At 35.2% G+C, this 16,017-nt stretch overlaps 3 protein-coding genes and 1 non-coding gene across 5 annotated transcripts; 2 read left to right on the top strand and 2 right to left on the bottom strand.

The window, feature by feature from the left end:
• The first annotated feature begins 511 nt into the window (after positions 1-511).
• On the top strand, positions 512-5,634 carry LOC105164657 (putative sulfate transporter 3.4). Its single transcript, XM_011083368.3, has 13 exons — positions 512-965; positions 1,598-1,646; positions 1,756-1,963; positions 2,245-2,416; positions 2,544-2,609; positions 2,712-2,825; positions 2,933-3,049; positions 3,188-3,314; positions 3,498-3,784; positions 3,873-4,063; positions 4,878-4,963; positions 5,045-5,121; positions 5,219-5,634. Exons 1-13 carry the CDS (start codon positions 612-614, stop codon positions 5,360-5,362), a joined length of 1,992 nt encoding a protein of 663 aa, XP_011081670.3. The 5' UTR covers positions 512-611; the 3' UTR covers positions 5,363-5,634.
• An 820-nt stretch (positions 5,635-6,454) lies between these two features.
• LOC105164047 (uncharacterized) lies at positions 6,455-9,786 on the top strand. 2 transcript variants are annotated; one of them, XM_020693947.2, is made up of 3 exons: positions 6,455-6,965; positions 7,954-8,180; positions 9,272-9,786. In XM_020693947.2, the coding sequence occupies exons 1-3, from the start codon at positions 6,742-6,744 to the stop codon at positions 9,346-9,348; spliced, it is 528 nt and encodes a 175-aa protein (XP_020549606.1). In that variant the 5' UTR covers positions 6,455-6,741; the 3' UTR covers positions 9,349-9,786. The 2 variants fall into 2 exon arrangements, with proteins under 2 accessions (XP_020549606.1, XP_011080900.1); XM_011082598.3 differs by having other exon boundaries at positions 6,457-6,965; positions 9,341-9,786.
• A 994-nt stretch (positions 9,787-10,780) lies between these two features.
• On the bottom strand, positions 10,781-10,854 carry TRNAR-UCG (transfer RNA arginine (anticodon UCG)). Its single transcript has one exon. It is a non-coding gene; the product is annotated as a tRNA-Arg (tRNA).
• Positions 10,855-11,269: 415 nt separating this feature from the next.
• Positions 11,270-14,992, bottom strand: LOC105164035 (MAR-binding filament-like protein 1-1). The gene is made up of 4 exons (XM_011082587.3): positions 14,595-14,992; positions 14,016-14,059; positions 13,746-13,886; positions 11,270-13,246 (listed from the first exon to the last, which is right to left on the bottom strand). Exons 1-4 carry the CDS (start codon positions 14,854-14,856, stop codon positions 11,525-11,527), a joined length of 2,169 nt encoding a protein of 722 aa, XP_011080889.1. The 5' UTR covers positions 14,857-14,992; the 3' UTR covers positions 11,270-11,524.
• Between the last annotated feature and the right edge of the window lie 1,025 nt (positions 14,993-16,017).

The following is a 16,017-nucleotide window of genomic DNA, read 5'->3' as shown; positions in this document are numbered from 1 at the left end:
ATTCTCGTAACTAGCAATATTTAGTACACTCTGTGTGCAAGAATAATATTTTTATTCACTTTCTTTATAATTAAACAAAATATGTAAAAGTATATATAAAATGATTATTTCATAAAATATTGGATTTACAAAAAAAAAATGATAAAATAATCTAAATATATACAATATATTGAAAGTACAAAAAAAATCAAGAACATTACAGAAAAAGAAAGAGATAAATTTTAAGAAAGTAGTTAAGTAAAATTTAACGCTACGGATTATACTATAATATAAGTTTATATTTAAGTGAATCAAATATGTAATTATTATTATTATATATATACTTTTTTTATTATAATAAATATGTTATTATTATTATTATATTAATAATTTAAGTTTGACCAAAACACATAATTTAGATATTCGCTAGCTTTATTCTTACCCAAGATTGCGAAAAACCTGCATGAGCAGGTTGTCCAAATAAATACTAAAGTTCAACTTCCCATAACTGCCTTCTAACTGAAAAATTCGATAATCCGAGAAAAACCAAGAACTTCTCTTGATCCCAGAAATCACCTATTCAATCAAAGAATTTGTTAAATACCAAGGGGAAAAGAAATTAAAAGAAGAAAATGTTTGAGAACTCGAAGAAGGTGGAAAGTTCTTCAAGCCCGTCAGAATACGATGAACCCAACCCGAGCGAGGCGGGTTCAGCAAATGCGCCGCTAACGCGGCCGCCGGGAGTGCACAGAGTGTGCTTGCCGCCGCGCCAGACCTCCGTGCAGAAACTCCGGCGCCGTCTCTTGGAGATCTTCTTCCCCGACGACCCATTGCATAGATTTAAGGATCAGACGTGGTTCAGAAGGTTGGTCACGGGGCTACAGTGTTCCTTCCCCATTCTCAAATGGGCGCCGCATTACAGCTTTAAGCTGCTGAAATGTGATGTTGTTTCCGGCGTTACGATTGCGAGCCTTGCGATTCCGCAGGTACAATGTTAAAAAAGTTTGATCTTTGTGTTTGTTTTTGTTAAGGATGTGCTTTGGACCTTGGATTATGGAGAGAAAAGTATGTGAAAATACTAATGTTGTTTTTGGATGTCGCGAGGAAAATGAAAAACAACGTTGTAAAGTGAGAAAATGATAAAAGAATAATGTTTCTTCCGAAATCCAACTACCAAACATAGCCTAAAGAAAACATTTTCCCTTACTGAAATGGTAAAAGTTTGAACTTTCTGTTTAACTTTTTCATACTTGTCTATTTCCTCAATATGATCCAAGTAGTTTAAAAGCTGGGAATTTAGTCTTGGAAAAAAGCTAGTAGTTGAATTCGACTCAAGAATTGTTGAGTAAAGGAAGATGAAGTTCTTTTATCTATATATATACTTCAAATTCAAGCAAAGATTGATTACATGTTTGGACTCAAAACTAGTTTTGATTAGTTGTTGAATTTAAATGTATATGCATTTGCTATTCAAATTTCAACCAAAAGTAGCAATGTTTGGACCCTTTACTCATTAAGAAATTTTCTCAATGAGCTTTCTACTCTTTTTGAGCATAAATCTTTCCATGAGTAGATTATGATATGATTCTCCTTTACTTGTTTCGTTTATCTGGTTCAGGGGATTAGTTATGCAAAGCTGGCAAATTTGCCACCCATAATTGGGCTCTGTAAGTCTTCAAGATCAGCATCTGTTACTGTATTTTCGACCAGTTTCTTGTTTGAGGATATCTGATGAATAATTGATGTTGATTTGAAGTGAAAATGGTTCTTTTGCAGACTCGAGTTTTGTACCGCCGTTGATATATGCTGTTCTTGGGAGTTCTCATCATCTTGCAGTCGGTCCCGTCTCGATAGCTTCTCTTGTGATGGGCACGATGCTAAGTGAAGCTGTTTCTTACACAGCGGAACCTGCTCTCTACCTTAAACTGGCTTTCACATCAACATTCTTTGCAGGACTGTTCCAGGCTTCTCTAGGTTTCCTAAGGTATAAAAAGCTGCAATAACTGTAAACGTTCTGTATTACAACTTAGTTTTTGAGAGATACAACTATTGAATCCAACTTACTTTGCAACAAAACGGTAACATGTTACGGGAAGGTAATGTACAAGAATGTGCATGATCATAAGTTTGCTGTAATGATGATTTATGAGTCTCTAGAAAGATCTTATGTTTGTCCTTTTACGAGTTTAGATCATTTTTCACTCGCGGAATTTAAGAAAAATAGTTTTGTTTGATATTTGATTTTGCTGATGTTGCACTTTCCAGGTTAGGATTTATTATCGATTTTCTGTCAAAGGCAACTCTAGTTGGCTTCATGGCAGGTGCAGCAATCATTGTTTCATTGCAACAGCTAAAAGGGCTACTTGGGATAGTCCATTTCACATCCAAGATGCAAATAATTCCCGTGTTGTCTTCTGTCTTTAATCACAGAAATGAGGTAGAATACTTAATAAAGATAATTGTTTGAAAAACAATAGAAAAAGGTCACTTGACGCTATGTTTATTATATCCCAAAGCTTATGTAAATCAGCTATGATTCTCTCCGAGTTATTTCATCTCTGCAGTGGTCTTGGCAAACAATTACGATTGGAATTATTTTTCTGGCCTTGTTACTGACAACTAGGCACATTGTAAGTTTTTTCATGGTCTGGTCAGCAGTTCGATGTCTGTTTTTCCAAAGATTCTGTCTCTCCTTTGTGCTGGTATAAATTTTTTTAAAAAAATGACCGCAGAGCTCAAGAAGACCAAGACTGTTTTGGATTTCGGCAGCTGCTCCATTAACATCAGTTATTCTCTCTACCATCCTAGTAGTCTGTCTCAAGTCCAAACTTCACGACATTCAAACTGTAAGAAACGTGAATTTCTCCAAGCTATATTATATGAGTATCGTTCTTGAAACTCTGCGCTGATCACTTTCAAGTGGATGCTAATCAGAAGACTCTTATCCCTACAGATTGGCCAATTGCCTAAGGGTCTGAATCCACCATCTGCACGCATGCTGCTCTTTACCGGTGGTCATCTGGCTCTAACAATCAAAACTGGTATCACCACTGGAGTACTTTCTCTGACAGTAAGTTTGTAAGGAGACATCTTAACATTTACTGTTAAAACCTCATGATCTAATATCACCTGCCAGTCTGCTTTCTAACTTATGCATTAAAGATGATAAAACCGAAAAGAAATCAGACTTCGTTTCTGTGAACTTTAGGAAGGCATTGCGGTAGGGAGGACATTTGCTGCTCTGAAAAACTACCAAGTTAACGGCAACAAAGAAATGGTGGCCATTGGCCTCATGAACATAGCTGGCTCTTGTTCTTCATGTTACATCACCACTGGTAAAATTTTCACATCCTGAAATTGCAGACACTGTCTCCTCTTAAGTTCCTACATCGAAAATATCCTTACAGTTACTTCCATTATGGGATTATGTACGGAATAATTATACTCCTTCATTTTCGGAAATACGATAAACACAAACATGATAATGCTGAAACAAACCTTTTCTTTTCGTTTTTAAGGTTCGTTTTCGCGATCTGCTGTGAATTATAATGCTGGAGCACAATCTGGGGTGTCAAACATTATAATGGCTGGAGCCGTTCTCATAACTTTGTTGTTTCTCATGCCACTCTTCCGTTACACTCCCAATCTCATCCTGGCAGCCATTATCATAACAGCTGCAGTAGGCCTGATCGATTATGGGGCTGCATACAAACTATGGAAAGTTGACAAGCTCGACTTCGTAGCTTGCTTGTGTTCCTTCTTTGGCGTTCTGTTTATCTCAGTGGCTCTTGGTCTTGCTATAGCAGTAAGTCTTTCTCATCAAGTTCATGAATAAAGTTCGAGTTTCTTGGGAAAAATGTCACTGATGTGATTTGCAAATGGTACAAATTCAGGTTGGAATTTCAGTTTTCAAGATTCTGTTGAATGTAACAAGGCCAAACACGGTTTCTCTGGGGAACATTCCCGGAACTCAAATATATCAAAACCGTAGCAGATACACGCAAGCTGTTAGAGTTCCATCTTTTCTTATCCTTGGCATCGAGGCTCCCATTTACTTTGCGAATTCCACTTACCTACAAGAAAGGTAAGTTAAGAAATAAGAACATATTTTCCTTATGAATGATGAATTCTTATGTTCTGTCTGACTTCTGAATTGAACTGATATAGCTGACTAAATGGACTTAAACTCTGTTTGGGAAAAGCTTCTGCTTTTGGAGAATGATAAATTTTAGAGAATGTCCTGAGAAGCAGTAAAAATGCAAAAGTGAAGGAAGTTTGAATAATAAGAATAAAAGGGTGTTTGTGGTGAGTTTATAAGCTTTTCAAAACATGTTATAAGGCATTTGAAATCTTATAAGATATTGAAAAGTATTTTGTAGAATTTCGAGAGAAGGAGCTTATAAGTTTCTTTAACAAGAATTTTTCCCAACTTATTTTTAAAATTTTAACAAACTCCTTCAGTTTTGTTTATAAAATTTTTGTTACTAACATCTTGTGAGTTTCACATTTTTATTTTATCCAAATATTTTAAAAGCTTATTTTATAAATAAGATCCAACATCTTATAAATTCTAAAAACTTTATAAAATGTCTTAAATAAACTTTGCAAACACCGTCTAAGTTGCGATTTGTTTTTGTTTCTTAATACTCAAAATCCAAAACATGTCAAAAGGCTAAAAGCCCATCTCCTCTTGCTTCTAGCTTTTCTAAGTAACAACTCATTTCAGACAATCAGAAGTGAAATCACCACTATAAAGCAGACCAAAACCACTTATATCTGGCTATAAGCCAAAAATCACTTCTTGTTAGCAAGCTTTTGATTGCAAAGCAACAAGTTGCTATCTTCCAACTTCCTCAGTAGAGAAGTAATCCTCATAAGCTCAGTACTCGAAACTGCAGAATCTTGAGATGGATCAGGGAAGAGGAGCAGTGGCTGGCATCAAACGACATATGTGATTTGAGATGTGTGATTCTTGACATGACCGGTAAGTCATAAAAGAGTGACTTAATTTTTGCTTATTAATCAAAGGCCAGCTTATATCTCTCGTTTTTTCGTTCTTGATCAGCTGTGACGGCAATAGACACAAGCGGTCTCGACATGATCAGCGAACTCAGAAAGATGCTCGACAACCGATCACTCAAGGTAAAACCATCACCAAACCATACACGTTTTAACATACTTCCACAAGTCCTTCGCCTTGTTTGTGCCGGTAGTGACACCCCTGGCTGTCATCATGCAGCTCGTCTTGGCAAATCCCGTTGGAAGTGTAATGGAGAAACTGCATAAATCCAATGTCTTGGAGTTGTTCCACTTTGAAGGACTATACTTGACGGTCGGAGAAGCTGTATCCGACATCTCTTCTTCATGGAAGGATCAACCTTGAAGACAACCTGGCTTTCACGCTGTTTCAGTGAGGGCTGAAGGCAGAGGTTTCTGTTGTTTTTGGTTGCTAGAAGTTGTAGCTTAACTTATTGATGTGTACTATGTTTTGTAGTTCAAAGTCCAGACATACACACAACTCTTTCAAAGTAAGAGTTTTTTGTTGGTCTGTGACTTGACATTTGTAGGTTCTTTTTCAAGATTGTTAGATATTAGGGTAAATTATATTAACAACATGAGATTAGGTCTAATTATAAAAAAATATTCTGCTATTTATTAAATTATAAGTACATTATTTGAAGTGTAGTTGTAATTATAAGTACACATTCTATTCAATTCGAAACTTTACACAAACACATCTATGTACATTGCATTAATACTCCTTGGGATATATTTGTATTTATATAAGGTGTAGCGGAAGTTTGTATAATTAAACTTAACCTCATGTGTTGTCAATGTAATTGACCCTAGATATTATCAGGGCATGTAAGATTTTGTTTGTAGATTGTGCATGGAGTTTTTCTATACGCTTGTATAAGTTATATATACATATATAATATAATACAAAAAATATTTTCAAGTTCTATATAAATAAACATGTTTTATAAAAAAAATATTTATATTAAAAATGGACGTAAATACGCATAAATTGTGATGCAACTATATATATATTATACATATAATTTTGTAAAAAAAATGCCATATAACTTATATATTTTATATTCAAGTATGAATATTTAAAGTATTTTATATCATTATCCATAAATTATAGAATATTATAGATTATTACATGCATAGATTTGCATATTTTAAAATACATATATATGTTTAATATAGTGTTTGAAAATTGTATTGACAATATTTTTAAAAGAAAGTTCAATGCATATAACAATACATAGAAAAAAAAATTTAAACAATTATATAAAAAGTATAAAATAATAAATTTATTGAGTTTGCATGCTTTAGAGGTGGAATTGATATAATATAGGGTTTAATTAACTATTCATTTTTCACGCAACCAAACAGACCCTAAGTGCTGTCCTCCTCCACTAACACGCGCGCGCACGCACATATATAAGCTCATGATCATACCAACCCAACTTAATTTTCTCCCTCAATCCTGTAACAATCATTCTTTACAGAATTCGACCCCCAAAGTTCTGGGTATTTATGTTCCCGGTCTGTTAGCTCAACCTGATGGAAAACCCCTAATTCGACTTTAATCCGCAAGAATTGAGTCTCAATTCAGTTCTGAAACCCAAAGGGGGTTCTGATTTTTTATCTTTTGGCCCCCTTTTTTACTTTTAATCAATGTTTTTATGGTGAAGATCAATAAAGTCTGATTTTGCTTGGTAATTTTGTGGAAGAGAAGAGAATTAAGTCATGTTCTATGGTGCGGTGGCGTGGGATCCATGGCTAATAGTGGCGCAAATCGTGTGCCTTCAATGTCTCTACTATCTCAGTTTGGGGGTGTTCTTGTCGATTCTTGTCGGGCCGAGGGCGTCCAAGATGAGCCTGGTGTATTTCTTTGATTTTGCTACGGTTACTGCCTCCACAGCTGTTGGATGGTGCGTTATGGCTTCCATCTTTCTCAGCTCTGTTGCAGGGTGGGTTTGTAGTTTCTTTTGTTAGTTTTTATAGTTTGATTAATAGCTTAGATGTATGCTGTTTTCTTTCTTTTTTTTTTTTTTTTTGGCATATATTATTAGCATGATTGGTTATATTGAATTTTCTTTCTGAATAGTAGTTTAAGTTCGGTGATGTCAATATCTGATTTGGTTCTTTGCTGCTGCTGAAGTTTCCAATTGAGTTATTATATTTTGGCTTTACTTTAAAATTTTCAATTAAGTTCTCGTGCTTTTCTTTGTATCCACGATATCTCGGATTTTTTCTGTTATTCTGTGGGAGGCTGTGGTGATCTTTTGATATTCCTACAACGTTCAAGTAATTTTTAAGCATGATTAACAAAGAACATTTACTGACAAAAACTTATAAGTTATAACCCATTTGAACTAAAAGCAAGACCCTGAAATTCAATAGATATGCACCATAAAGTTTTAGAGGGGATAGAGATGTTTAATGTTTGGTGCAGATTGAAATTAGAATAAATAATTATTCGTACTTTATGCAAACAATAGTTAGTAATGGGTTTAAGAAAGAATGTTCATTTGAGGCAACGAGCTGTAGCTTTGAAACATCAGAAAAGGAAAAGCGACAAGTCAATATGAAAAGGTTGTATGTGCTATGCATAAGATGTAATATCTTCTATTTACTGAAGCATGTTCACTTGACAGGATTTTTATTGTGGAAAAGGAAGACTAAGTATGCTGGTAGACGACTTTGAGAATAAGCAGAATCAAAAGAGGAGGGGTGTGTGTGTGCTTGTGCATCTATAATATCTAGTAGCTGTTGTGTTTCTGAGTCATGGTTTTGACTCTATTTCCTAATATTTATTGTTGATTATGCTTATGCTACTGGTTTCCAATGGGACCATGACGGTCGTCTTAAATGTGAAAGCTTAGAGCCTTAGACGTGCTATATTAATTTCCAAAAATCATTCTTAATACCTTCTTTTCTTTTTTTTCATTGAAACAGAGCTGGATTTTTAGTTTATTTAGTTGAAAGGGCAAAGAAATGCTTGGACTTTTCTGCTACCCTTTTTATCATCCACCTTTTGATTTGCTTCTTCTATGGAGGTTGGCCCTCATCAGTGACGTGGTGGGTTGTGAATATTACCAGCCTAGCAGTGATGGCATTGTTAGGTGAATATTTGTGCATGAGGCGTGAATTACGTGAAATCCCGATTGGAAGATATAGATCGAGTAAGCAAATTTTCTGTTTTACTGATTCCTCTAAGTGAAGCATTACTTTTCTTCTGCTTGATTTCTGTTCAAGTTATTGTTCAAACCTGATCGCCTTTTTTCATTAGTTTCAGTTTTCTTCTTTATGGACATCCATGGGTTTCTTCTTCTCTTGTTGTGCTTTATCTTGTTTTTCCGCTTAAAGTTGAACAAATCTTTGCAGTTTATAATTGCATGTTTAATTTTTCAACCTACAACATGCTTTAAATAATTTTAGGTTTCTTAAGAGTTTTGCAAGCCATTTCAGCTCCAGTTAATAAATTGCCCTTCATCACTGGTATCCTATATTTAACAATCCTGGTTGGTTGCGATTTACCTTTTCAAAAATTTAGACTACTTGATATGGTTTGATATTTGGTAATTGCATGAACTGCAAAATGAAGTTTCATGTATTGAGCTAAAAGTAAAGGGTTCCTGAAGAAGTCTTTTGTATTCTTCTTCTGCATTCATCAAAATAATATGGTGGGTTTATGGTTCCGCGAATTTTTATGTGGCCTCATGTAACATTTTCAATGCATTAGATCACAAGCACTAAGATTCCATTGATCCAAACAAATTCTTGAATCCCCAGCCCCAAACGAAAAAGAAAAAGTCAATTGGGGGCATGCAGATGCACAGCCAAACTGAAAGGAAAAAGGACAAAGAACCCACAAAATTTCGTCATGCCTCGCTGTTTAGAATTGTGTTCTGATCCCAATAATTGCGTGAACTAACAGTTCATTTTCTGATAACAAATGGTGAATTTACCAAGTATCCAGGTAAATCTTGTTTGGGCCACTAGTAGAGGCTAAAGCAATCTACCATTTTTCTTTGGGTGCAAATAGATAAGACTCTGCTGTAGAGAACCAAGCTCCATTTGCTCACTTTTAATTTGTTCATTGCATCTTTGACTGTAAGCACAGCTGCGATATTGTTGAGTCGGTTTTCATGCATAATCATTTTTCATTTTGTATGAACTCCCAACTCCAGTGAGATTGTGACCATTTCTAGGGGATTGAGATTCTGGGACTCATGCATCTGAATGCTGCTTCTGCTTGCTCTGTTATTTTCAGATTATCATCATCTTTATAACCACGATGGAATCAGCATAATTTTATTTCAAGAATCGTCTCTTGATGCAGATGTTTGACAAGGGAGAAACTTTAACCAGTTCATGTTTAGAGGTGCTGCTGTTCATGTGCGATACTAAAGTTGATCGTTTCTATTGCAACATGCTCTACGGAAATGGACCCTGTTGGTGTTCAAGACATAATATGTTGCTCGGATTGATTCTTTTTGTCGATTGGAATTTATTCAGCAGAATTTTGAGCAGTACTTGTCGAGGTAGATTTACGCTCTTGCAATTTGGACGCAGAAAGATCATGGAAAAGACTGTATATGTAGTTTAATGAAATTCAAATGGCATCTCTTTTAGGGATGTAGATGAGTCGAGTCCAAGCTCAACGAGTTTATATGGAAGAGGTTCGAGCTCGAATAAAGAGATCTAGTCCATGTAGGGGTGTTCAGTTTGGTAAACTGAATCGAATTTTTGGTTAATCGAAAATTCAGTACGCCGAATTGGTGCATAGACACCAGACCGAGCTGGGTGGTTTTGTCGGAATTTTTTTAGTTTTTCCCATTAGAAACTAAAAAAAAAGAATTGAATTTGTTAAAAAAATCATTTTAGTTTTTTGCCTGTACAAAATTATTAAAATTTAAAAAATAATATTTTATGAATACAATTCAAATCGAAAGAATACAATAACAATACTATTTATTGAATTGAAAAATCAAAATAATAATTCAAATTCATATTTAATATGTATTAATATAAAGTATATAATATATAAAATAGTAATATATTTTTATATAATTTAATAAAATTAAAATATATACAAATAAAATTTATTTATTTAGTTCAATACAGTTAACCAAACAAGAAAAATCATCTGATTGAAATAAATGATTTTTTTTTCTTAAATATCTGAAAATCGAACCATCATCGTCATTATTACTATTATCTTTAAATTAAGTCACCAAAATTAGAATTTTTAACATGAATTTATAAACAGTAAAATAAATTTTACCATGTATTTTGATATAAATATATACTCACAAATAAATATAAAAAATATAAATTAATCACTAGAACTTGTTAATTTTACAAAAAGTAAAAGAGATTGCTATTTTAATATAACATAAAATCTATAAGCATCATAATATATATATATATATATGTATATCAAAACTTACTAAATTGTTACTTAAGTTTATTTTTATATAGAACTAGATCATATAAATAAAAATTATTATTATCTAAAATTAAAATATGAGATATTGGGTAATTATTTTTAATATACGGTGAATTTTAAATATAAAGTTGATATAATATTGAATATATAATTACATAATATAAAAATATTTTAATAATTATATATATTTATACATAAATATTTGTGAAAAAATAAAGTTCACGAGCCAGCTTGCAATTTCGTGAAGAAGAAAGTTCTGGCTGGAGGGCCGGACTCTAGCTTAAAACCGAGTTGCCCAAGTGCTGATCAAAAAGGGCAGGCCTAGACACCCGACCACAGTGGGAGTCGAACCCACGACCTTTTGATCCGAAGTCAAACGCGCTAATCCACTGCGCTATGCGGTCGTTGGTGCCATCTACCAGTAGAAGAATATTTTGTATTGGATGCTTTTTTCTTGAGAAATCGAGAGTGACTGACCCTCGGGGAGGGGCAGGAACGGAATACAATGTGGCAGTGACTGATTGCCTAGTGGGCAAGCAGGAACGGGGTAAGGCAAAGGGGGGAAGTTCTTTCCTGATTCCTAGTCCCAAGCCCGGAAGCCCAAAAAGCGTGAGGGCTGGGGACATAGCTGAAGGAAAGGATCTTCTCCCCCCAATATGAGTTAGAATGGAGAGAGGGACCTGAAAGGGCCCGAACGTCTTTAATGGGGTAGCGGGCAGAGACATCAACTATGCTTTAGGAAATGAGCTGTAAATATTGCTGCAATTAATGTAATTTTCAGACATTTCTATCCTCCAAATAAGAAAAGAAAGCAGCAAATGAATTAAAAATAAGCTGTTTATTCAGCACATCCAAATTACAACGGAGAGCAGCACTAAGCAGCTGACTGAGCTCCCTCTTCCCTAGTATACACTCTTCATACATCAAGAATCCCTTGTCTCAACAATTATTCATAATACACGAATGCATTTTTTGGTCAGGAAAACTTCCCAGTTGAAGAAAAAGATGAAACACAATGAGCAGCCCATAATTCTAATCAATACGAGTGGATATGTTATTTAAATTCACAGCCAACTACAAATCTTCTCGCTGCTGGTTAACCTTTCTCCTCCGAGTAACTCTTCTAGGGGAAGCATCAGATTTGCTTCCCACTTCCAGTTTTTGCTCATGCTGATCGATCGCAGGATTTTTTGACGCGTTCATTTGACTCCTTAGCCGCAGTATTTCTCCCTTTGCGGAAGCTAATTCCTCTTCTAGTTTCTTTCCTCTCTTTTCCAGACCATCCCTCTCGTTTCCAAGCCTCATAATCAAGTTATGGGCGTCTTCCAAGTTTTCTCGAACTTCTTGAGATACCTGCTTTTGCTCGTCAAGGGACCTGTAGAGCGCCTCTTTCTCATCCTCTATGCTTGATATCCGAGAACTAGCAAGCTCTAGTTCCCTTGACAGCTTTAATGTTTCTTGATTCATCTCATCAAGAGATTTGGTAGCATCTTCTAAATCTGCTTCAAGACTTTTTCGTGCTTCCCGGTCTCTGGAAATTTGAGTTTCGAGAACCTTTAACTCTTTGTTCAAAGAAGCAACGACGTTCTTTTCCACCTCCAGAGCAAGAGCTGCACTTTCGGCTTTCCTGTGGGTATGATCGAGTTCTTTCTCCAAAATCTCACATCTTTGCACTTTAGCAGCCAGTTCTTGGGATATCATTTGCAGCTCGTCGTTCGATTTGCTCAGCAGCTCTTTTGTTGACCGTAATTCTCCTGCTATGAGCTCTGCACCAAGTTTTACTTCATTAACTTCCCTCTCTAATGAGTCTCTAGTTTCACTAAACTCAACCTGAATCCTAGAGACCTTGTCTTCAAGCTCCGAGCACAAGAGTCTCGACTCCTGCAACTGTTTTGCCAAGTCAGAAGCTTCAGATCTAGAGTTCTCCAAACTTTCTTGTGTGATCTTGAGTTCCTGTTCTAGATGCTTCACATTTTTCAACTCAATGTTCAGCATTTCTGTTAAATTGTCTTTCTCCTGGGTCAAATCTGAAATCAAAACATTGCTTTTATTCACGTCGTTCTTAGCAACCTCAAGTTGTTCCTCAAGCTGGTGAAGTGCTTCTTCTCTTTCTCCCAAAAGCTTGGCATCTGAAGCTGCCTTCTTTTCTGCGGATGACTTGAACTGATCATACTCCTTTAGAACAGCCTCGAGCTTTTTATGAGATTCATCTCTCTCAGCAAGTGAAGAAGTTAACTCGGCCTTCAGATTATTCAAGGCTAAGTTCTTTAAATCAAGTTCCTTTTCCTTCTCCTGGAGTACATCTTTCAGTTGTTGGATCTCTGAATTCAAACTACTTAGTTGTTCTTGCGCTTGCTGATAAATAGAGCTCAATTGACTCAACTCTCTTTCTTTTTCGACAAGTTTGGAATTAACTTTCTGTAAATTGTCGTCCTTGTCCTTGATCTCAGAGGAAAGTGAAATTACCCGTTCTTGCAAGGCTGCTACAGAATCTAGCTTCTCCTTCAACAGTTCTTGAAGTTCCCTTTTCTCGTCCCCAGCCTTTTGGAGGTAGACTTCAAGATGCTCAACTTGGATAGTTCGCTCTTCAACTAAACTTTTCTCTTTTCGCAAATCCTGTCCAAGGCTTGTTATTGTCCGATTTGCAAGATCCAATTGATTAACTAACGACTGTTTCTCTTCATTCGCTTTTGCAAGGGCTTTATTTCGCGCTTCTTTCTCATTCAATAGCTCTGATTCAAACTTTTTCTCCAGAAAACTGATCGTAGCTTCTTTTTCCTTCAATTTAACATTGATCTGTGCACACAAGAAGACAATAGACCTTTAGCAAAGAATCCCAATAACTCCATTTAACACATAGCACATAAGTTCTCTCCATAATTCAAGAATTTGAAAAATATTATGAGTTGATACTATAAGTAATTAGGATCAAAGTACTCTACGTTATTTGGTCCCTGTGATATCACTTGGGTCTTTGCGCGGCTAAAATCAATCTTAAGCCAGATTTACCTGTAAGAAACATTTGAAGGAAGAGGGTTTTATCTAACAAAGGTGCATGCGAGCGTATTCCTTTTTTTTTCACATTTAGTTGATATGAAGCAGAGTTGACTCAAAATAGGGAACTGAAATGAGGTTAAAAGTGAAAAAGGTCAACTGACTATAGCTGCACCACTGTACTATGATCCTCCATTTTTTTCCCTTCAACGAAGTTGACCTTGATTTTACTGTGAAGAACAACATGTCAACATTTTCAAGCCCAAACAAGATGTGCAAACTCCATTGAGAGAAGGCTTACAGATTCTATGGTTGCATCTGAAGCAGCCTTTTCCTTCTTTAATGATGCATAGAGAGCAGCAAGCACGCCTGATCCCAAAAATCCAAGTCCATTGAGAAGTGAAAGAAACGGGTTTTGGGACGACTTTCCCTGAACTGATTGCTGGCACCACAAACACACACTTCAACAGACATGAAACTAGAACACTAAGTACAAACACAACAATCAGAGAACCACAAACCAGTACTTAAATAACCCTTTCAATACTATATTTTCAGCATAGATGCGGACCTCTGCTTTTTGTTTCTGATCAAGTGTCCTTATTTCGGTACTTTCTGAAACAATAAAAAACAAGGTATGGTCACCATGAAAGGATGTCAAGTTTCGGAATATACCTTTTGAACATGAAAATGCAGCAAACTAAGACTAGTTATTCATGCCAACGCAATCTGCATTAAAGAAGCTGAATCTAAACTACACTGGTCAACTTTCAAGAATCACAACTGCTGCAGGAAACCATCTGTCCATAAATCAACTCAAGATCATCCCCAAATTGCTTTCATTATTCAGCTTCATATCTAAAACATCCTCATCGGCAATTTACCGCTCAATGAGAATGCATTACCAAGAAGCCATATGGTAGTTAAAAACATTACAAAATAGTCAACACATAGTTAATTGAGCTCATATCCAGAAAATATATGTTATTATCACCTCTGGTAACTATTGATGAGCATAACAAAAGAACCGACATACACATTCTTAGAAACCAAATGAACAGTGACTCCAGTGATACCCCCACCCCACCAAAAAAAACCTAAAAAAAATAGCATCTTGAAAATATAAGGAAAATTACAAAGCCCGACTGACCTGCAGCAATTCCTTCAACAGCCTCCGCCCTCATATTAAGCAACGGAATTAGAGAAAACCCCACGAAAAGAATCGCTCTCCTCTTGCAAAAATCCTCATCTTTTGGTGTAATTTCTTGGTGTGAGCAAGATATGGCTGTTCTATTCTTTCTCGGAGTGAGCCCATTCCTCGGGGAGAATGGAGGTTGCAAAATACAGGGCGAAGAGGGCGGGGGGAAGAGGGAATGATGGAGAAATGAAGAACTCCCTGTTGCAAAGCCCATTGTTTGCTCTCTTGCTTTCACCTTTTCTTGATTTTTGAGTGATAAGCGAAGCACCTCCCCTCATAGCCCACTACTGCCTTTTTTTTGGGGCAGTTTTGCTCTTTCTTTAGTTATCTATCCCTTTTCTTCTCCAATCTCTTGGGATATAGAGTGAGCCTTTCACTGAAATATTTCTTTTTTTTCTTTATTATTATTTAAAATTGGTGTTTTAGGAGTGGATTTGACTTATTTGCCCTTCAGGGTTTTGTCCTACTTTATAATATTTAGGGTCAATTATATTTTGCAATCTGAACCACAATTATTTTTTACTTTAACATATAAACTATTTTTTGTGTCAATCTACCGTTACAAAATTTTAAACTTTGTCAATTATAACTATTTTTTAACAAAGTTTTTTTCGAAAAAATATCACATGCAGTGCACATGTGATATGTGATGTTTTTTCAGTAAAAAAATAACAAAAAAATAATCATATACAGCGAAGTGCAAATTTTATAAAATTGAAAAGATAAGTTGACCCAAAATTTTGTTGATAATAAAATATAAAAAAAAACATAATTCAAACGATAAATATAATTTATCCTAATATTTAATCCCATGTTGTCAGGAATTATTTTTGACAGATTGTATACATGGAGAAAATATGGATAAAAAAAAGGTCTTTATGTTATTTTTCGAAAGTTTGTCCTATATTTTGTGGTTACTTAAAGACTGATTTCTAATTAAAATAGTTGTTGTCTAAATTGCAATATAAGACTATATCCTTCAATTAATCGAAACATGAAACTTGAATTGGGTAGGAAGATTGTTATCTGGAACTCTGGAAATCATGGCAAATGCACCTTTAAGAGTAAGTGATTATTGCAAATCAGGTTGACTTTTTTTTATGTATAGTTGTTGGCATGAAAAATCTAATTGCATATCAGGATGAAAATACATCGGATTTTTGTTTTTTTTGCTTTTTTAATTTTGGATGGAAAATGTGGCCTTGGATTGATATGCACTTTGTATATTTTAAAGTGAAATGAAGTTGAAGATCTTTTTGTCTATTTATCTACATTAACTGTTGTTTTTGGATAGAAAATGTGGTGATGGATTTTACTGCTTTTTAATTCTAGCTTCATTAACAAATTCACTAAACATTACATTAACAAATTCACT

Source organism: Sesamum indicum, linkage group LG1 (assembly GCF_026168435.1).
Source record: "Sesamum indicum cultivar Baizhima isolate 11 linkage group LG1, ASM2616843v1, whole genome shotgun sequence".
NCBI lineage: Eukaryota > Viridiplantae > Streptophyta > Magnoliopsida > Lamiales > Pedaliaceae > Sesamum > Sesamum indicum.
This window is presented reverse-complemented; position numbering and strand designations above follow the sequence as displayed.